The sequence below is a fragment of the Artibeus jamaicensis genome, unplaced genomic scaffold (genome assembly GCF_021234435.1).
Source record: "Artibeus jamaicensis isolate MK-2021 breed Jamaican fruit bat unplaced genomic scaffold, CSHL_Jam_final contig_3176, whole genome shotgun sequence".
Lineage (NCBI taxonomy): Eukaryota > Metazoa > Chordata > Mammalia > Chiroptera > Phyllostomidae > Artibeus > Artibeus jamaicensis.
The window spans coordinates 3116715-3139223 of NW_026521740.1; the positions used below are offsets into that span (position 1 = coordinate 3116715).

General features: G+C 41.3%; 1 protein-coding gene across 3 annotated transcripts in view; it reads left to right on the top strand.

The window, feature by feature from the left end:
- The window catches only part of AIG1 (androgen induced 1), a 211747-nt gene that overhangs the window by 162221 nt on the left and 27017 nt on the right, over nt 1-22509 (top strand). For all 3 annotated transcript variants that reach the window (XM_037144949.2, XM_037144946.2, XM_037144945.2), the window contains one exon: nt 8842-8957. In XM_037144949.2, the coding sequence (XP_037000844.2) occupies nt 8842-8957 (116 nt within the window). The remainder of the gene's footprint in view (nt 1-8841; nt 8958-22509) is intronic.

Genomic DNA, 22509 nt, shown 5'->3' on the forward strand with positions numbered 1-22509 from the left:
AGGGCTGCCCCTCTGCGTATAGCTCACTATATTGTAATCCTTTGGTTGAAGGCAGCCATCACAGGCGCTCTTCTATGAGAACCACAAGTATGAATTGCAAACTGTTCATGGAAGAAGTGAATCCCTTTAAATCACTTTAAAGTCACTGCTATGTTTTAAGATACCATATGGGACATCTCTGGCATCACATTTACAAGAATTTCTTTTGGTGGCCAACACTGCTGGATAGAAAAAGGGGCCCCACCCTGGAGCCCCTCAAGACACACAGACCCTTAGCACCTTGTGCATACCTTCATCAGGAAGGATCAGCAAGAGACATGAATGCTCCTCAAGTCCAAATGCTTTTCAAATACAAAAATAACAGACCAGTAAAATGGTGCCACTCACCTAGTATAATCGACACCTGCTTTGCTCTTAATTGCAAAGATATGCATGTCTGGGTTTAATGTGGGTTACTATTTGGTTTATTGGGCCTAAATATTAAAACCATATCCTAAGAGTTGTTGGGACTAATGTTTGGACTGGATGAGTCCCAAATTTAGTATCATTCCCATACAGAGTTTGGGAAGTGCCTGGAACATACTGGCACTCAATAAATATTGGTTCCATCTGAATCTCAGTTTCTGGTGCTGGATCACCTGATTCTGAGATGCTTGTGTAAGAGCACCTCAGACTGATATGACAGCCAGCAGAAGCAGATGTCCAACACCACTCCAAAAAGGCACAGCCAAGAAGGCTCCGGCAGTTTCCGGAGAGATCTGTCCTATTCCACAGGCTTCGACTGCCACACTCCAACCAGCAACGCAGGCCTCAGGAGAGGGAGGTGCATGGCAAAGGAACATTCCTGGAAACTGTAGTGGTTAAGACATGCACGTCCCTGTCGTTTAAAGCAATAAAACATCTCTCCTATGAAGAGCATGAGAAAGCGTTGCAAATTTTGAGCTGACCCATTAATAAAATGAATAACCACAGTTTCTGGCAGTATGATAAAATGTTGAGTCAGGCTTTCAGAGTTAAAAAATTAGGTTTCTCAGAGCTTGCCACACCTTTGTCTCCAAGCTGCCGGGGATGTCACTGACCCCTCCCTGCATCCACTGACCTATCACTCCCACCCAACTTTGCCTTTCCCTGTTTTCACAAAATGTTCTACTTGTGTGGAGAGCCCAGAGCTTTGAAAAAGTGAGGAGTGAACAGCGTTTTACAATCTTCACTAGTTTTTCCGACATCACCATTTCTGTCGTTTTAGATCATGTTTTGCTAATACAATGGACATTATCCTCAAACTTGAAATTCCTTCTTGCTTTGTTACAGAATTTAAAGGTTTCTCTTTTTAAATCCCCTTTTATTCTAGAGGAGACTGAGAGGGAAAAGGGCAAACAACGTATTCAAGTTGCGATCTGGAGTGCACAACTATCTGTAGGCTAGAGCAGTTTCCCCTGTTATTTTTTTCGTGATGTTCCCGCGCACTTGTCAGGACGTCGCAGAAGCTCTCCCTTCGCCCATCCTCCCAGGTGGCTCTGCTCACATCTCTAGCCCTGCCCGCATCCTGGCGCCCACAGTGATGCAGCAGCAGCTGGGCACCTCCTGTGCGCACTCATGCACTCGCACACAGCCATCCTTCAACTTTCCTTTATGATCCAAAGTTGTCCTGGAGATATAGGCAAACCTATACCCCGACAAACAGGAAGGCAAAAACTGGGGTCTGCTCATGTGGAAACTACCAGGAGCACTACTCCACATGGTAAACCAGACGCCTTGGGAGCCGGGCCCAGCAATCTCATGTCTTTTTTTTTTTAATTTTTTAATTTAATTATTGTTCAAGTACAGCTTTCTATCATTTACTCCCATCCCAGCCCGTGCCCCCCAGTGCTCCCCACCTCCCTCCCATTTCCACCCCCCTTAGTTTTTGTCTATGTGTCCTTTATACTTGTTCCTGTAAACCCCTCCCCTTTTCTCCTCAAATTCTCTCCCCTCTTCCCTCTGGTCCCTGTCAGCCTGTTCTCTATTTCAGTGTCTTAGGTTATATTTTGCTTGCTTGTTTGTTTTGTTGTTTAGGTTCCTGTTAAAGGTGAGATCATATGGTATTTGTCTTTCACTGCCTGGCTTATTTCACTCAGCATGCTTTTCAGTTTCATCCATGCTGTTGCAAATGGTAGGAGCTCCTTCTTTCTTTCTGCTGCACAGAATTCCATTGTGTAAATGTTCCATAGTTTGGGGGTTCATTCATTTACTGATGGGCACCTAGGTTGCTTCCAACTCTTGGCTATTGTAAATTGTGCTGCTATGAACATTGGGGTGCATAGGTTCTTTTGGATTGGTGTTTCAGTGTTCCTAGGATATACTCCTAACAGCGGAATTGCTGGGTCAAAAGGCATATTCATTTTTAGTTTTCTTAGAAAATTCCATACTGTTTTCCATAATGGTTGTACCAGTCTGCAATCCCACCAACAATGGATTAGTGTCCCCTTTTCCCCACAACCTCTCCAACATTTGTTGTTTGTCGATTTGGTTATGATGGCCATTCTGACGGTGTAAAGTGGTATCTCATTGTGGTTTTGATTTGCACCTCTCTGATAGCTAATGATTTGAGCATCTTTTCATGTGTCTCTGAATCCTCTGTATGTCCTCCTTGGAGAAATATCAGTTCAAGTCCTTTGCCCATTTTTTAATTGGGTTGCTTGTCTTCTTAGAGTGGAGTCATGTGAGTTCCTTTATATATTTTGGAGATTAAACCCTTGTCTGAGGTATCATTGGCAAATATGTTTTCCCATACAGTTGGTTCTCTTTTTATCTTAATACTGTTTTCTTTAGCAATCTCATTTCCAACAAGCTCACATTACTTTGAGAACACTCCCCGAGCACTGTCTGTGTCCCACAGATACAAATAAGTAAACTTGGGGCTGCCAGCTCTCTTGTTATTCGGCTACATGGGGGCTTGTCTGGTGCACCTCGCTATTCAAAAGTTGCTTTTGCTTCCAAGGAAGGAAACTGCTTGTATCTGGTGTTCACAGGGTAGGGGAGCAGTACTCTCCTATTTAAAAAATATTTGGGAGAAAGAAGAAAGACCAGAGAGCTAGCAGATCCATGTAGTCTTCATGTCTCATGTGTTGCTTTCATAATATACACTCTGATTATGGCTATCGTGATGAGCTCTGAAATGAACTTGAGTGGTCCCCTAATTCATCCACTCTACTTGCCTGAATTCATATCATCACACAGCATAGTTTGTATTTTTCTATTTATTCTAAAACTTTCCTTTAATTCATAGGCTACTGACTACCATAACAGGCAACCAAACGTTGTTCCCAATAGCAAGTCCAGATCCTTCTTGTGCAGGTAAATCCACTTCCATGATCTCATCATCGCCCCCTGAATTCCTCCATAAATACCTAAGCTTCCTACTCATCTGTCTCTCCATTTTTCTGTTAATAGGACATCTGTTCATAAATCAAATAATTCAGCAGTTAAGAAGCACAACTACAATTTATGACCATCCATTCCAGTACATAGGTCATGTGCTCTGACGACGGGCAAGATAATTTATGTGGCACACGGACTTGGCACTGAATAATACTGAGTCACAGAGTGGAGAGGTGATTCTGTCTCAATTATTTTCCAGTCCTGGTTCTGTTTAGCAGAGTCTCTAAGCCATGCTAGCGTGCCTTGAATGTCTCCCTAACACTTTTAATACTGCTACTTAGTATATATAAAGCAGACCTCAGGATCAGTTTTTACATATTTGGCAAATATTTATTAAGATCGATTACTCTCCATTGTATCTGTGGTTATTTTCCATTTATGACTAATGATATTCTATGAGAGTTTTTAAGTTCCATAAGTTTCTTTTTAAATACATTTATGTAAGAAAAAATTAGAGTAAGAATATATTTTTGTGAAAATCAGGTAGCATATAACAGGCTGAGTTATGACTTTTTACTTTTGTATACCTAGGCACTTAGTATTTATGACTTTTTTCTCCATTTATTTATACTTATTAATATACACATTGTATATATATATACATGTATTTTATACATATATAATATGCTTTAAACATTATTTATAAATATATTTATATAATGCTTATATATAAATATGTATATATTTTATATGTAACATTTATGACTGCATTGGTAAAAACATGAATATAATCTTCAACTCTAAAAGTTAATTTTTTTCCTTCTGAGTAAAAAAATTAGAAAGTTTTAATGGGTCCAAGGCACTGTGTCTACCATGCCTAATGCATGTGCAGACCCTGGTATGTGCTACAGCAAAACTGAAAATAGTAGTTCTTCATGACTGAAGTTTGACATGCACAAACTTAATCCAACCTTCTCATTTTACAAAGACCAATACTGAGCTTCACAAATGTGCAAGAACCTGCCTGAAATCTTATAATGAGGTGGGCACAATCAGAACTGGATCATAGATGCCAGTTTTCCAGTCTTTTTACACTGCTTCCTTTTTTGGATCCACTTCTTCAAAAAAATTTTTTTTAGCCCATCTCCTTTCCATCATAATTAAATCATGGGTCTTTTCTCAAATCCAGCCCTCTGCTCAGGTCTGAGCATCTCAGTACAGAGGCGACACTCGCCTAGTAGATCCCCTTTGTAGGGAGACATTTGCTGGTCAGTTCTTGGTGATAATCTGATCATCGCTGCCCCATGGAGGGAATCTATGAAAACCCTATTAAGAAAAACACAAAGGATGCAAAAGACCAAGATAGATTTGAGCTTTCCTTTTTAGACACAATCTTCCAAATACAGTCTCATTAAAATCAGCAGCAATGGAAGATTGAGCATGGGTTGGGATAACTACTTACATCCTAGACCAGTACTTTCTAGCACAGTTTTTATAGGGGAGATCAAGGATTTCCTCCTCGGGCTGTAAACCCTTCTTCTCACTTGGCACTTAATAAAACAGTCGACCCTCAGTAACTCAGCTGCTGGGCAATTGTTCTATTGATAATGTGCTGCAGAAAACAGTCCAGTGCAATTCTAAAGAGCCCCCTCTGGCAACCAGCCTTTGTCTCTTTCTCTGTTTATCTGAAGTATATCTACACCTGCCTGAGAAAACTGTAAGTCAAAAGGTTTGAGGAATAGAAACAGATCCTTTATTGAAATATTTTCTTCTGTAGTTCTTAAGTAGCAAGCATTCCATCTCACCCTGTGGGTGTTGCCCATGATGTCATGAGGGTGGTGGCCATCAACATCACAGCCAGCAGACCAGGCAGTCCCACTCTCCTTCATGGTTCCAGAAAGCTCTCTGGCTCTGCCAATCGGCGCTACATCTTCCAGGCAATGTTCACAACCCATCCAAAGTGCTGTTTCCCGCCTGCTTGACGGGTCTTCGCTTCTCTGTCTCTGTCGGGTTCCTGGAGGGCTTTGATGTGAGGGCAGAGGCAACAGGCACCACTCAGTCTGGGCCTGTCTGTTCTGAATGATCAGGTTCACTGTCATTCTCAGAGCCTCCTACTCACCTGTTACCTTTTTTGGAGACAGACCCAAGGGTCCGATCCTGGGGGCCAGGGCAGAGGTGGCACAAATCCCCACCCTTGCACTTCAGATGTAAGACTTGGACCCTATTGGGAAGAACTTAGGTAACACGGCAGAGGCATCTGGTGCCAGAAGAGCCCTAGTGCAGGATGACTGAAGAGTTGTTCCTTGGCCTCTTCTGAGCCCAAAGCTGAAAAAGCTGCCTCCGGCCATCTTTAACTATGCTTGCACTTCTGAAAAGTTCGGACTTTAGGCCAGCTGATTTTATTGGGTAGTATTATTCAGAATGTTTATATATCACAGGGGGGAAAAACACATTTAGCAAAATACATTTTTTTAAAATGAAGATTTTTTTTAAATTTTGAGGCTAAACAAAAAAATAGATCCAGTCTCTTGAGAAGCAACATAAGCAATGTACAATCACGTACTTCCCCATGTTTATTGTGTCAAAGATCATTTAACTCATATCTTTTAAAGATATAATTCTAATGTAGAAAACAGAGTATGGGGTTTGGAGACAGACAGAACTGGTCTCGAACCTTACCCCCAGACTTGCTAGCTCTATTATTTTGGGCAGGATTATTCCCTTTTTCAAGTCATTAGTACCTCATCTGCAGAATGGAGTTAATAATTCCCACTTAAGACGTTGTTTTTGAAGAGTAAATAAATCATCCCCACAAGTAGTTATTGATCACCTCCAATGTGCCAGGCTCGTGTTTACAGTGCTACAAATGCCACAGTGAGTAACACATGGGATTACCATTTGGGGACAGCTGGTGGTCTTTGGTGGTTCTTCAGTCATTTAAGCGCAGTATTGCCGGGAATAGAAAAAATCTGGATTTCTTGTACCTGTACTTCTTAAACCATTATCTCTCTTGTTACTACAGAGTTTGAGTTATATAACTCAGCTTCTAAAGGTTTCTTAGAGATTCAGCATGACCATATTTAGAGTTTTACAGTTTCTCAAACTTACAAAATTTTAGCTACCCGCAGGGCAACATTTATGTTTACTATAAATATTTTCATGATTTTTACTTTTGTTAATATATACTGTTTATTGGTAAACATAATTTGCATGATACATTTTTAGAGAGGGGGGTATGCATCCTTTAGTGCCTGGAAATCCCTGATGATAAGCAGTTGTTACCCTGATACAGAAAAAATCTTCTCCTGAGATTTCCCTCTAGCCAAACAGGCCAAGGCCAAGCTGGGCACAACAAGATCTTCTGTCATTCGTTTTGTCACTGGTGGAATAAGTAGCTCCCTTTTAGTGGTAATGGTGCCAGGGATGAAGTAATCTAGAAAGATGTGTGTTTTTCAAAGGGATTTTCTGCCTGGCATCGTCAAAGTACATTCTAACACTTCCAGGTAATGCCATCTGATAATCAGCAACTATGCCAGGCAAAATAATGGTAACTGGATAACTAAAAATATTTAGATTCATTATTTGAATTTATATAACTTTATAGAAAAATGGATGATTTTCTGCTCCCTTTGGAGCAATAGATGAAAAGGTGGAGTTTGGACATTTTTTTGTAGTAACAAGTCAAAAATAAGATTGTCATTCTATAACTCACACACAGGCCATTAGAGTCGGCATTGTTTTCAGTGTAAACATTTTATTTGCATGGATTTTTCTTCTGTGTAAGATTTGATGAGAGTTGGTCTTATTGCTAGCTGTATATTTGAATTTTACATGAATGCACCATTGTAAAACTATTGTTGGCAGCTAAAATTGTTGGTGAAATTCCAAGCCAGTGTCATCTGAGGTGACTAGGTTATAGTGGAAAAGAAAACCAACAATAAAAGGTCTTTAAAATACATATTGTCTCTGAATTAACACATATGTGCATTTTGAGTGTTTCCCTTCAGAGCTGATTATACTGTTTTAAAACAATAATAGAGAAACAAAGAATAAAGAAATACAAAGCTACCCAACTGTAGACTCACTCACCTGACATTCTGGGAATATGGTGCTCTAATTACTAATATGTTAGTAGTCCAATCAGTTATCTAGAGAGGAATACTTAAGGCAAAGAATTTCCAGCCTTAATGTTTCTTACAAAATCCTGTTGTTCTTTTTTTTTCTATGAGTATAAATAGTAAGTTCCTCCAAAAATGTTCATCCCGATCCCTACCATGTCTTTTCCTGGCAAGGCCTACCTGCAACCTGACTCCATTTTGCTACAGTACTTATTAGAATTTAAAAACTATATCGTTCCATTTTCCACTTTTTCCTTGAATATGCAAACAATAGAGCAATACTGGAATGAAGATTCTTTCATAGCTGTTATGTGGTTACTAAATAGCATCAATTCTTACTTCCAATGATTCTATTCTTACTTCTGTCAGCTTCTTACTCTTGGGAAACTAACTCTACAATATTAGAAGGTAAATCTATATTCTGACCCAGTTTTACTAAGAAGGTCTTTGTCTTTTATATCTGTCCACCAAATTTCAGTACGAAGGCACTTGAATTTCCTTTCTTCCTACCAAATTGTGGCCCCAACCCCAGCCCCCTGAACTGAGTAAATAGAGTAACCACTGGATGTGAAAAACAAGTGGTAATGTTCCACCCAGCTTGTTTACATTCTCTCTTCAAACATCATACCTAACTCTACGCACTGCTGATACAATCTGGTACATTATTCCTGGGAACTAATTTGGCATCACTCCTAACTCGTTGCTGATACACACATAGGTTGGCATTATATATCAACATCCTGAAAATCTTCATCACCTTTGACTATAAAAAATGTAACATTCAGATATTTATAAAAAGACTTCTATAAAAGATCTTTACTATGATACCATGATATTTCTAATAAGTGAAATTTTGAAAATCTTTTACTATTTATTGTTCAAGAACAGAAATTTGTAAAATAAAATAAGATGGTATTTTAAGCAGCTATGGTCAGGGTTGATACTCTTAGAGGGATTTTTAAAATGGCATATCAAAAATTCTCATGCTACAATTTAAAACAAAATTCATGCTCAGTTTGATCTTAGCTGTATATAAATAATATGAATGGGGGTAGGGACATATACCAAAGTATTAACACTGGTTATTTTTATTCCTTTCTTATGTTCCACTTTTCCTTTTATACATCTTTCTGTGTTATAAAAATGTCTTTTTATAGACATAAATAAAATTTCAAAACTTAAGAAACAGAAGAAAAATACCAGTGGAGCAGTAGTTGCATTCCATGTTTTCATGTCCATCCTCAGCTCTCTGATGTTTCGCTTTTGCTGGGGATTTACACTGTCCATTCTCCAACTGGAGACAAAACAGCTACTGAGGGGCGATGATGAGAATCTGTGTCACCTGGCCTCTGTTCTTTTCCAGCACACAACGGTGTTGCCCTTTATATTGATTGAGATGAGGACATCGCACCACGCGTATCCCAGCAGGAGCAGCGGACTCGCCGCCATATGTACCTTCTCTGTTGGCTATATATTATGGTAAGGACAGTGCCCGCTGGGCTTTTGTACTGTATTAGATTCAGCACTGCGAAATTTGGGCACATATTTCGTTATGGATATAATCACTAACAGATTCACACTGCGTGCCTCGTTTGGTCCAAGACCTGGGCTTTGTCTCATTTCCCCAGATGCTTATATTTTTAGAAAGTATATGCCAAACCTCACACAACAGGAATTTGTTGAACAATCCCATGTAAGCAGTGGTTCTTCCAAGGCTACATTTTTCAACTCTTTTTCAAACTAAATGTTTTTCTTGGACACCAGTTTTATTGCTTAAGGGCTTTTTTGCTTGGGTTTTTTGTTGTTGCTTTTGTTGGGGAGTGGGGGAGTTGCAGCGAATGCAAATAAGGATAGAAAAAGTGACCTCCTAGAGAAATGACTCTAAACTTCATAGGAAGCAAGTGAAAATGTACATTTTCCTGAGTCAGCTTAAAATCTATTCCAGAATTAGTTATTACCTATTTCATCCACTTAATGGTTTTGGTTTTTAAAATTGGGGCAAATAAATCACAAGAAACCTCCAATTGATCAACTGGGCATAAATAAGTAGTCCCAAGTGGGAGACACCAAATTTATTTGATAAGAGTTTTTGCCTGATGAGTTTATTGCACACTAATTGCAGTTCTTACCATGTTTTAATGTTTCAAAATTGTTTATCTTAAGAGAAAATTTCTTATGTCTCTTTATAAGTCCAAGTCCTCTTTGATATATTAGCATACACAGGAGGGGTCTCCCCCGCCAGTATTTCTACCTCTCAGGATTCTCTTGTCCTGACTTCTGGGTCACCAGCCTTTCCTTTAAGCCTGAAGTACTGAATAATGTCCTCCAAACCCATCAAACTCCTGGAGCTCTTTAGGAGGCCCAGTGTTCATGGAGGGTGTTGTTCCAGCCAGACCAGAAATATAAAGTAAAGGTCAGTTCAGTACTTCACAAACTGTGTATGAATGTACACATAATGCCCCAGATCTAAATAGAAAGGGGATCTGTGTCTAGGAAGTCATGCCCTATGACTAGATCTAAGGGGACATCCAGGCTTCGGACCTCAGAACAAACGTGCAGTAATGTGCCCTAGTTACTGTCTAGAACTGTTTTCCACCTAAAATGGTAGGTACTGTCTGATAGAAAAGGTCCAAAGGATCAGGGCTCATGGGTAAAGAGTGACTGTGAAGGTACATCTTAAGAATAAAAATGAATGTATGTACTCTGTACATATGAACTGGATGGTCAAATGATGCATGTCTTTCAGAAGAGCCATGTAGGAGGCTACACAATTATTCCAAAGACGCTGCAATGTTCACAACATACCTGAAATTGCCTACAACATTTGTTTAAACATCAAATTTCACTCCTCCCTCCCCAAAATACATTCTCATTGTTTTGCATTCATATTTGCTTACCTATGAGAAGGGAATTTCCTTACTCTGGGAACTCTAGGTATATTTCCATGAATTCATTTATATGCCATCAAATTGTCTGAATCTTGTAGAGCCCCGGAGGTTTCAAGCACGATGTACTTTCAGATGGTTTTTCTCCCCCTGTGGGTACAATCAGTCCACATTCCAAAGAGACACATGGGAAATACTGTACCACATCATCTTCATTACAGACCCCCAAGATCCCTCATTAAAATGAGGCATTACTCATGCTCTTCATGCCAAGTGATGCTTGCCAGGTCTGTGTACTCCCTAAGCAAACCAGTACTTGTTTGGACACATATTTGCATTAACTAGCACATTCTCTCAGACACATCTGAGAAAGCTTTCAGAATAGACTTTTTGTTGTTATTCTGTCTTATGCATTTATAGCTATGCCAAGACACTAAAGAGTGTTCCTCACATCATGTCACATTATATAAATCCAAGGATTTTAATGGTTATCAAAAAGGTACTGGGTTTCACTCTCTTTCAGACTATCTCAGGGCTGATAGACCAGCAGAAGTTTTGGTGATATGAAATCTTTTGATAGCATGTAAGGGTCATGAGTAATGACCCTTACTCATGACCACAATCTCATGTCAGGTGGAAGAAAGCATTCCTCTTATCACACGCTAGTTATAAAATAATTAGATCTCCCTCCCTAGTCCCTGTGTGATTGAGCTGATCTATACCTCTGGGACTGCTGGCCAGGCTGGCTGTCTGCTTTGCTCTGATTCTAGCTTTCTCTCCATCTCACAAGTCTCCCTCCCTGTCTGAAGCTGCTCTTCCTGGATTTGGATAGCAAGCGTTGAGAAAGCAAGGGACACCAGAACTTTCCATCACAGCCTGGAGCCCATTGCGCTCCTCCCTCCATGGCTCTTTCTCCCAGCCCCTGCATCAGTCCCACTCAAGCTCTGTGTCTCGAAGTCATCTCTGACTCCATTCATGGTCAATTCCAGCTCCTCTCACTTCTCTGTCCACTTACCCAGGGGCCTGGGGCACAAACATCTCCTTGTCCAGTTACAGTGGGCTCCTTTCCTGCACACCTTCCTCCTTCATTGCTTCCCCACACACTTCTCTGCACCTGTTTGTGGGATTTCTCCCCAAAATGGGATGATCCACATTGTCTAACACAGGATATGACACAGGGGACCTCTTGGTTTCCAGTGCAACAGCACTTACAAGGAATTGTAATGGAGCCCACACCTTTGAGAGCCGTGCCGGTGCTTTTAAAACCTTACTGAGTTCCCAAACAACCCTCGAGGTGGGGATTGCTCAACCCATTTTACAGATAAGGAAACTACAACTTGGAGGGATTATATGACTTGCCCAAGGAAAAGCCACTAGTTTTGTTGTTGTTGTTGTTGTTGTTGTTGTTGTTATTATTATTGTTATTGACAGAACTATAGTGCATGCACATCCTGGTGTGTAGCTGCAGTGTCTGTACAATTAACCACTCTCTCCACTGCCTCTTCATGTGAAGAGCAACTCCATGGGTGAACAGATTAAGTGGGTTTTGGGTGTGGTTTCTATAGTGAAGCAATAAAACACCAGAACCAGCCATATCTAATAGTTAAGGCCACTTCCTGGATTTGAATTCTGACTCCTCCACTTAACCTTTAGGGGCTTTAATTCATTTATACTCATTAGGCATAAAATAGTGTGTACTTCTTAGGGCCATGGTGTGTGTGTACAAGGATAGTGTGTACTTCTCAGGACAGTGGTGAGGACTTCCTTACTTGTATGTAGAACACATAGAACAATGCCAACATACAGTAAGAAGTTTCCGTATATGTTATTATTTTTTTATATTTGCAGTTCTGAGAAACTCCTCAATGAATAGTAGCAAGAGCACATAATGTTTTTTTCTTATCAGGATTTTCAGAATTTTAGTTCCAATCACGTTAAACCCTTTCTCTTTCTCTCATTCATCCTCACTCACTCAAGCTTTTCATTTTAAAAACCCAGACCCACCAGGATATGAAATATCACCTTTGTTCAAGTTTAAAAGGATCATCAGATAATCTCGAAGGGAGGCTGAGTGAAACAGAGAGCTTTAAGATCATGGGATGTTGACTGCTGTCACCCTATTGACAAATTCTGCAAAGCAAAACACCCTCACTTCACCTGGTGGCCACTCTGTTCCTTAGCTGCATCCCCACCCCAGCCCCAGCAACTCATATCCTTGTCCTCCCGCTGATACCACTGTTGCTTACTGCTCTGCTTTTCAATCTGTAGGACACAGCAGGAGAAAACTACTCCAGATAGGAAATTGACTGCCCCAAGGGTTCAACAGTGAGTGTCCATTGTCCTGGGGAGTCTTTGTCCATCCCCTAACCATCACCCCCTCCCCAGCAGTTCTCATCCAATCATAGCCCACAGGAGATCTCAGGGACCTTGCATAATACATAATACATGCAGACCACTAAATGCACAACATGGGCAGGAGCAAGGCAACATTAGGGAAGAGGGGAAAAAGAGCCCTGGAACATTCTTCTCATGGATACATATTTCTTGCCATTGCAATGAACTTCTTTAAAACAAAGTACAGATTTCTGTTTTCTCAGGACCCTAATTCTTTTAACTTCCATATTCCAAATCTTATTACCCCAAAAAGTGTTCACTGTACAACTTCCCAACCCAGAAAATAAAACAAAAAGTAAAATCAAGATAAAGTGATCTTTCTTTTGTGATGTAATTACAAATTGTCCCAAATCAGAGTCCTGTCTCCCACTAAACTTGATTATCCCTCAGCTGTGCAACTGCAGATTTTTTTTTCCATGTTGAAACTTTTCTGGATTTCCTCAAGTTTCTGCTGGAAACATCCATTATTTTAAAAACAGAAAGCAACTGTTAAAAATAGAAATGTACACAAACCCAAAAGCCATGGAAAGAATTTTTGAGCCATGAATGAGTAAAATTTTTACCATAAAATTTGTACCCTCTTTACTGTGAAAAATAAATTTTAGACCACATCAAAATCCTCCTTGTTTAATTGAATGCTTCTTCAGCAGTTAAATACTAATTGGCCAACATGCAGTTTTTCTGTGACCAGCACGTGACATTTTCCTCCATTCAACTTGAATGTTTCACTCCATCATAACTGTCTACCTGGATGACTTTTACATCAGTAATAGTGTGTGAGAGTTTTCCTGATTTCCAGCCATCAGAGAACTGGAACCATGCTGCAAGAGTAAGGTGATAAGTACACATTCTGAAAAGAGATCTTCCTTGGAGCTAATAAGAGACAGCCCAAGGACTCTGCTACTTTACCCATCACAAAAGCCATCCACTTTTTGCCATGCCCACCTTCCCCACTTTTCTTCCTCAGCTTGGCTGAGGAAGAGAGAGAGGGTCCTTGCAGCCCTGAGTTTTGTGTCTAGGGAAGCCATTGGAGAAGGAAGTATCTCCCATACTCACCAAAGCTCATCGTAAAAGGCTCCATGACAGTCCCTGGTAAATATCAGGGGTGAGACAGAATCCAATTTAAGAAGCAGATCTGTTAACCTTCTTTGTGCCTCCTACAGAGCAGTAAAGGATGTGGCAAAGTATAGAGAGGGGCAACTGTAGGGCAGCCTGTATCCCATCATATGTGTCAATGGCAGGTGTTTCTTATAGATCTGGTGTGATATTTGGGGAACATCACTGGGCTTGAGCTGTCTTGGTAATGACCCATCCAGGAAGGACAGTCCCTGGGCAAGGGTTTCCTGGCAGCAAGAAACCGTGGCGTGCACTGCCATGAGCAAGAGCTGAAGGTGTTTGAAGAAGTCAAGATGGAGAAACCCTTCAGAGACCCGTATACACCTCACACATATGTACCCCATACAAAAGGGAGCTTCTCAGCATCGGCCTCACAGTGTTTATCAGTGGGAGGTTGGTATTAACCAGACAAAGCTGGGCGACTACTTGTACAACTACAGGCACTGATGTCAGGAACTGTTCATCCTTCTCCCATTTCCATTCCCAGAACAACAGGGAAGAGACATCTCAGAACCAGGATATGCCCTCCCTTTCTTTTATTCTTTTAATTTATTTTTAGAGGGGAAGAGAAGGAGAGAGGGAAAGAAATATCAATGTATGGTTGCCTCTTATGCATTGCCTGCGGGGAATTGGACCGCGACCCAAGCATGTGCCCTGACTTGGAATCGAACCACGATCCTTTGGTTCACAAGCCCAAGCTCAATTCACTGAGCTACACCAGCCAGGGCATGCCCTCCCTATCTACCCCAAGATACTGGAGAGAGAGGGGCACAATGAAAGTGCAAAGCTCCCTTCCACCGAAGGCTCCAGCAATATCCTGGTTTGTTCCAGGAAAGCAGAAGGCCAGTGTGTTGGAGCAGAGTGAGGGGAAGAGTGAAGGGAGACGCCTGGCATGGGGAGACGATCTTGTAGGGCCTCCTGGGCCATTATAAGGATTTAATTCAGCATGAAATTAAGAGTCTTTGGAAGGTTTTGCACACTACATTGATGTGATCTGAGATGTTTTAAAGTATCACTTTGATTTCTGTGTTGAGAATGGACTGGGAGCGAAGATGGAGCAGGAGGACAGTTAAGAGGCTGTAGAAGTGACCCTGGTGGGAGATGACATGGCCTGGACCACAGTGGTAGAAACAGCAGTGTGGGCAGCAGAAGGGTCCCGGGTATAGAGTGAAGACACAGTCAGCAGGGTTTCCTGTGTAATTTAGGCCAAATCCAAATCAAACTCCAGGCTCAGTCCCTTTCACACCTTTTGAACTTGCTGTGTGGTAGGTAGAATAATGGTGCACAAAGGTGTCTGCATCCCAACCCCTAGAATTTGTGAATGTCATCTCACATGACAAAAGGGACTTTGCAAATGGGATTACATTGAAGATCTTGAGATGAAGAGATTAGCCTGGATTATCCAGGTGGGCCCAGTCTAATCCGGGGAGATTAATCTGCAGTTCTTAAAAGGGGAGACCTTTTCCCAGCTGTGGTTAGAAAGAGATGGAAACCTGAGGGACCAGTCAGAGATGTGATGTAAAAAGCACTCACACAACCATCGCGGACTTGGAAGATGGAGGAAGGAGGCCATGAGCTAAGGAATTGTGGCTACCTCTAGCAGCGAGGGAAGGCAGGGAAATGGATTCTCCAATGGAGCCTCCAAAAGGAACACAGTACCACCCCCCACAACAATTTAATTTTAGCCCCTAAAACCTGTGTTGGACTTCTGACCTACAGATACATTTGTGTTGTTCTAAGCCACAAAGTGTGTGTTAATGTGTTATAGCAGCAATGGATAAGTCACTTATTCTCTCTCTGCCTCTTCTTCTGAAGTTTCTTCTTCTGAAAAAGAGGGTGGTGATACTTTAGAACCAGAAAACGGGTATAAAATGCCTGCCACATAGTTGGCATTGTACTGAATAGTGTATAGTAGCCACTGTTGTTGTTCTGTGCATATGTTAAGAATACTCAACCATAAAGTAGCTCAAACTCAGCCCCTTTCTGCGTGTTTCTTCACTCGTTAATCAGGTGTGCCTACTCCGGCAGGTTGAGGTCCAGACCCTGGCCATCAGGCAGTCCTTGCTCAGATCCTCTCTTCCTAGGGGTTTTGAGCAAATTCCTTAACCTCTCTTTGCCCCATTTTTACCACCTTCAAAATTGGAGATAATGCCTGCCCCATAGAACTGGTGTGAGGACTAATGAGCTTATGGGGAACTCAGGAAGAAATAGCAATTTTCTTCTTCTTAGGCAATAAAAATCCCAAATGTCTGAGGAGTCTTTATGAGAAATACTCTTGTGTTTTTCTCTGTCTTCCCCACCACCCTGATTTTCCTTTTATCTTCTCTTCTTAGGGATTTTGGTCCTGCTTTGTGGTATTTGTGTCTTTTTACACCCGATGCTAAAGAGCTTTCTGTAATTTTCTTATGGTTCATATATTCAGTTCTTTCCTGAGCTCTGCTTTTCCCCTGACAACTGAGAATGTCCTTGCTTTCCCATTATTCCAATCTACTTATTTTTACAACCACTTTGTTGAGTATGAGTTACTGTTTTCTCATTTTTTAAGGAGGCAACATCTATCAGACAATTGAGGGACTGCAGCCTGGAGTGTGGCCTACACTAGCTATCTCAGAGTGTCCCTCTGTTGATTAAATCAACGATTTTATAACTTCATCTGGACAGAAAAGGATATTGTGCACATACTTTATCTCAGTTTCCAGTATGTGTTATTCTGAGTTTCACCTTCTCCTACACCCAGACATTCTGGGAGAACATGAAGAACTAGAATTGCCCATATGTTGTTAAACATCACCTTTGAATCATTGTATGTGTGGTTTTGACTCTTTCCATGCTCCCCAACAGTCCCACCCCACATCCATACCAACGCCGCTGCTGCTTTCCCTGTTGTCTTCTGGAATCACCAGTTTGAAGCCAGTTGGGTCCTTGATGTTACTTGGCACTTCCACTTCGTACGTCCCCAGCCAGCTCTACCTGTTCCTCTCCACCTCCCTCTCCCCAGACTCTCGGTAGATGTCCTTTCTTTTTATTTCACAGAATATTAAAGGCTTTAAGTAACATATTTGGTTTCTTCCTGCAAACATCCTTTCTGCACCCACCCATCCTTGGCTTCTGGTGACAGTAGGGGGAGAATTTCTACTCTTTACATCAGGTAACACTTCCCTCTCTACTCTGGCTCCGTCCCCTCCCAGCCCTTCATCTATCCATCATCACTTCCTTCTCCTGTAACATCAGTCTCACTATGAGACCCTTCCCATCTGTATGTGAACTCACTCCAGTCCTAATCTCCCCCTTAAAAATAATTACTCCTCTGGAACCATCCTCACTTCCTTTTACATCTGGCTACAGCACGACCTTCCTACTCACAGCCAAGTTTCTCCAAAGATCTGTCTACACTGTCTCTACCCCCAGTTACACACTTAAGAGACAGGGCATTGTAGTCATTAGAAAAAGATTCATGAGCTAGACTGTCCGAGCCTGCGTTCTGCTTCTGCAGTCCAACTGTGGGCAAGTCACCTTACCTCTCTGTGCCTTTGTTTCCTCTCCTCTGGAATGCTGTAATAAGAGTACTACCTCAGAAGGTTGTTGTGGTGACTAAAGTAATAGTAATCTTTAGTATATATAAAGCACATAGAACAGTCTAAGCACAGAGTGAGTGCTCTGTTAATATTATTCACCCACTCCAGCGTGGCTTAAGCTTCATTATTTTAGCAAAACCTTTGCTGATCTCACAAGCAACTTCTGTTTTGCTAAATTTGCTGAATGTTTTGTAGACCTCTTCTCAACTGACATTTTAGCAGTTTTCATTCTGAAACAACCCCCTGCCCGGATCTTTCTCTTCCAACTTAGATGGCATAACAATCTCCTTGTTCTCCTCCCAGTTCTCGGAATCCCTCTCCGCATCATTTGCTGGCTCTTCCCTCTCTACCCAAACCTCAGTGTTGGAGCTTTTATAGCTCAGCCCTAGGTCATCATTTTTATTTATTATTTTTTTAATTTTATTGTGGTACGAATACTTAACTTGAGATCCACCCTCTTAACCTAGGTCCTCTTCTTCTACTGCCTACTTTCCCGTGTCAACCCATTCACTCTGTATTTCCATCCACCTCCCTCCCAGATCTCCAGCTCAGAGGTCTCTCCCAAAATCTGCTCACAAGACTCTCACACTTAGCAACTGCGAACCAAACTCACATGGTACCTGCTTTCCCACTCACAGCCTCAAACCGTATCCCTTGGCATTGCCAGCCACCCAGTTCTTCATGTCAGAAATCTATGAGGCATCCTCAGTCCATCTTCCTCAGACCTATGCACAGTTACTCACTAATTTCTGGCTCTTATACCACCAAAGTACTTTAGAAGTCTAACACTTATCTCCTTCTCTACTGCCAACACCATGATCTGAGCTGCAGCTCTTTGTCTCCTGAACCACTGAACAGAACTGGCATTCTCCCATCACCACACCTGTCTATCCACAGGGCCTTGGGTGATCTTTTAAAAACACCTATGATCATGCCACTCCCTGGATCAAAAACTATGGATGCCTTCCCATTGCTTCTAAGGATAAAGTCCAATATTCCTTTACATGGTGTTTGGGGACCTGTATTACCTGAGCCTGCTGACCTCTCTACCTTCATCTTCTTCTTCCAATTTACTCACTACTTCCAGCCCCAATGACCTTCTGTCTGATTGTCAAGAGCAATACGTTCCTTCCAACTTCAAAGCTCTCACCTTCTGCGTACCACTACTCAACCTTCCCTCCCTCCCAGTCATGTCTCCCACAATTGTTAACCCCAAATGTCACTCACCCTTCAGATCTCAGCCATGTATCTTTTTCTCAGGGAGGCCTTCACTGATTCCCAAGACTTGTAACTAGCTTCACTCTAATCCCCCATTCATGTTTACCAAGAGAGTTAAAAAATAAAAACCATTGTTTTTATGTGGTTATTTGGTTAATTTTTTTCAAAGTCTACCACCCAAATTCCCTTCCTTCACTATCTAGAGCAAGAAAATGGTGAGCATTTGAAAAGATCTTAAAGAAAATAAAGAGAGCTTCTTTGTCTAGTGTTTTCTAAGGGTTAATGCAAGCACATTTTCTTTAGACTTCACATCAATCAACATGTCAGAGAAAATATTCTTAATACAGAATGCTTAATAAAAGAAGTTGTGACAGTATGTGAGTTTTAAAGGCAAGCAGATGAAGTAGAAAAATTTTGTTAATTATATATATTTAAAAATTATATATATCTTCCTCTTGGTTCAACTATAACCATATGAAGTGTTTATAGTACTTCTACCATCTATTTCTCATATTGAATTTTAACTTTATTTTCTTTTCTCCCACCTGCTTGACTCATTCATATTGCCCACTGAACCCGATAGACTTGTAGGAGGAACCTCACAGACGCATTCCTTGCCAAAGTGACATCCTATATGGGAGATGACCAAGTTTGGGCAATAAAAACATGTCAAGTAGAGGAAATCCATTCATTAGCCAAATTATAGCCTCCTTATTTTTCTGAGCAAGGTTCCAAGTTGTCTTTGAGAGTATGAGAGCAGGTTGAAGGCTCCGAACATACTCTCTGTTGGCTAATGGGAGGGATTATGTGACCATCTCTAAAGTGACCAGAGTCCTGCCTCCTCTCACTCTGGGAGAGGATTCCCATAGCCTGCAAGAGCTGGGAGGGACAGGGTGCCTTCCCAGTGCCTAGCAGTGCTTCAGTCGTGGGAGGTGCAAAATAAAAACTGGTTGAAAATAAACAATTTAAATGAGGAAACATCTGCTCCAGATTGGATCCTCCAAGAGTCAAAAGAAATTTACAGCTGAAAAGACTTTTTGTTTGAGATAAGATGGAAATGGGAAGACAAATATGCTCTAAAATATGCACGCAAAACTTTGACTTTATCCATTTAAGTAGACCGATTTCTCTAATAATTTCCAAAGTAAGAGAAGCACCTAGCCTAGTTATTATTAACATAGCATTTTGAGTCTCCCATAATCTGAAAGATCTGCATTCATGTTGATGCAAGGGAAAGTTCATTAACTCTCTCCGAAAAGTGTTATTTGAACCTCTACCAGTTGTCAGGCCTTGTGCTAGGTGCAGGGGTTAAACAGTGTGTGGTGCTTCTGCTCTGCTCTCAAGTAGCTGACAGTCTATTAAAGGATAAGAGAAAAAAGCAATGATCGTACCGTTGATAAGGGTTATGGAAAATAGGAGAAATGGAGACACACATTGCCTAACTCAGTCATACAGGGCTATGAAAGGCTTGTTAGAAGTGACCTGGAAGCTGGCCCTTGGAGAACAACTAAGATTAGCTACATGAAAGCTGTGTTAGAATGTTGCAGGGAGAGAAAAAAGATGGTCCGGGGGCAAGAGGGAGAAAATCATAGGCAGTGAAAGAAGTTTAGTGCACCTGGAACCATGGACATTTTGCCTTCCTCTAATCACTACAATCCAAATTCTGCCTCTACTCTCCCCGCTGAAGCTGCTTTATTTTACCCTTCCACAACATCCTACTTTGAACAAGTTTTCTGCTCATTTGTTTGTTTTGTTGGTTGATTGACTTGCCCATTTCCCATCATGCCCAGCTCTGTCCTGTGGCTTCTTCTCCAACCTCCTTAGCAGGCCCCATCCATCTCATTCCCTAAGGTTCAAATCCTCTTAGCAAACTTGCTTGCACTGCCTCCCACCCAGTTTCCACCTGTTTGCTAGAGAGCTTGTTTTATAATGCAAATCCAGTCATGTCAATTATTTTACTTAAAACTCTTCAATAGTGTGGTCTTTTTTCCCACTTTGGATTTTGTCTGGGTTTTTTTTTTCCTTTTTTGGTAGCACTTTTATTTTGCTTTATAACAATGACGTACCTTTGGGGCTATGATACTCTCACATGACAGTAGAAAAACAGGGTATGTAAGTCATCCTTAAAAGCTGAGAATTACGTACAAAATCTTATGTAAAGTAAAACAATGCATAAATTTACAGGTACAAATACAAATCATTATGTGACTATAATGAGTAATTTAGCCCCATGATGTCTTGCTGAAAAAAACATTGGATGAGAAAAAAATGGAGTCTGAAGGCTTGGATTAGCTGTTTGCTAGCTCTGTAGGAAACTGCAAGAAAGAAGTTACAGTTCATTTATAAATTCATGCAGCCTCTAAAGAAATTCAGAAATTGTCATTAGTACTTTGTTCAGATCTGATCAGACACTAGAGGAGTGAACAGCTCACTGGAAATTCAGCTAAAGAGCCATCACAGTAGGCCAAGTCCCTTCCTTAAGCACAAAACCCAGAGTCTCCTTTTGTCACACAAATTGCCCACCTAACTGTATTAAACTGTAAATTAAAAGTATATGCAGAATTTTATAAAGTGCATTATAAAAATGGTTACCTTGATTACAATGTGAAATAATGCTCCTTGCCTGCCTATCAGACAAGGACAGTTGTCTTCTAAAAAGGGTGCTCTGGGTGGAAGAGTCTAACGTAAGACGTGTGCCTCTGCCAGGGTAAACTTGGACTTGTGAACTAACTTGTACAGAAAGTGCTGCATATCTGCCAGCAGTCCATTTAAAGATATTTGCAGTGGCCATCACACAGGCCAAACGTATCAGTGTCCTCTTACTAATTCACATTTGCTGGAACGTAAAGAGAGTAAGTATACACCATACTTGCACTCAAAGGAGTAACCCTCTCGATTTCATTGTGGTTGGTTCCAGAGCTATGACATCTTCTTGTTCTAAAGTCAGTAACACCAGGATACCTGGTAATACCAAGAGACCAGATGGTGCATGTTGCCCTGGCATATAGGTCCTTTGCAATATAAATACAATATCTTATGGCTGAATCGGAAGTGTGCTCATGAATGCCATGATTTCATGGCCTGCAAAGGATGGTTAAAAAAAGCTTCTGGACCTAAAATCCTCTTTCAGAGAACCTCAACTGACCTTGGGACCTCCGTTCACTTCTCTCGGGAGCACAGTTAGCAATAATAGCTCCTGATTGACATCTATGATAGGCAGTGGCACTTCTCCTTGACATCGTGTGCAATTTCCTTCTCAGCTATAATAGTGAAGCTGTAACATCTTTCTTTCTCACAATCTTTAGCAATGCCAAATCTCAGATAGCTGAGTCCAGAAATAAAGTTACATGAATCAGGTGTAACCATGGTGGATATGCATTGTGTAGGTGACACCATAACCCCAGTCTCTGTACCCAACCATGTGTGACCGTAGGCACACAGGGACAGAACGGCCAGAATAGCAGCATGTATAACTGGGCTACTGAAGGTTTCAAACAGGATCTGCAGCAAGAGGCCTGGAGGTTCAGAGGAGCTTCCCTGGGAGAACATGGTGCTTCTCAGGAGCAACAGGAATCACTGCAGGAGATGTGATGTCTGACTCCCCACCTTACCCAGTAGGAACCTCACTGCACTGCTAGCATGGCAGATACCTCTTTTGTTGTGAGTTCACTATCCACATGGTTCTCCTTCTGCCCCATCCATACCATGACTTCAGTTATCTCATCCAATGAATAAACAGGGGCAACCAGGCACAGCTGTTATGGTCCTAAACAGAGACACCTCTGTTCATGCCTGAGCCAACATTGAGAGAAAGCACAGTGATTCCTGCTTCTTCTCGATACT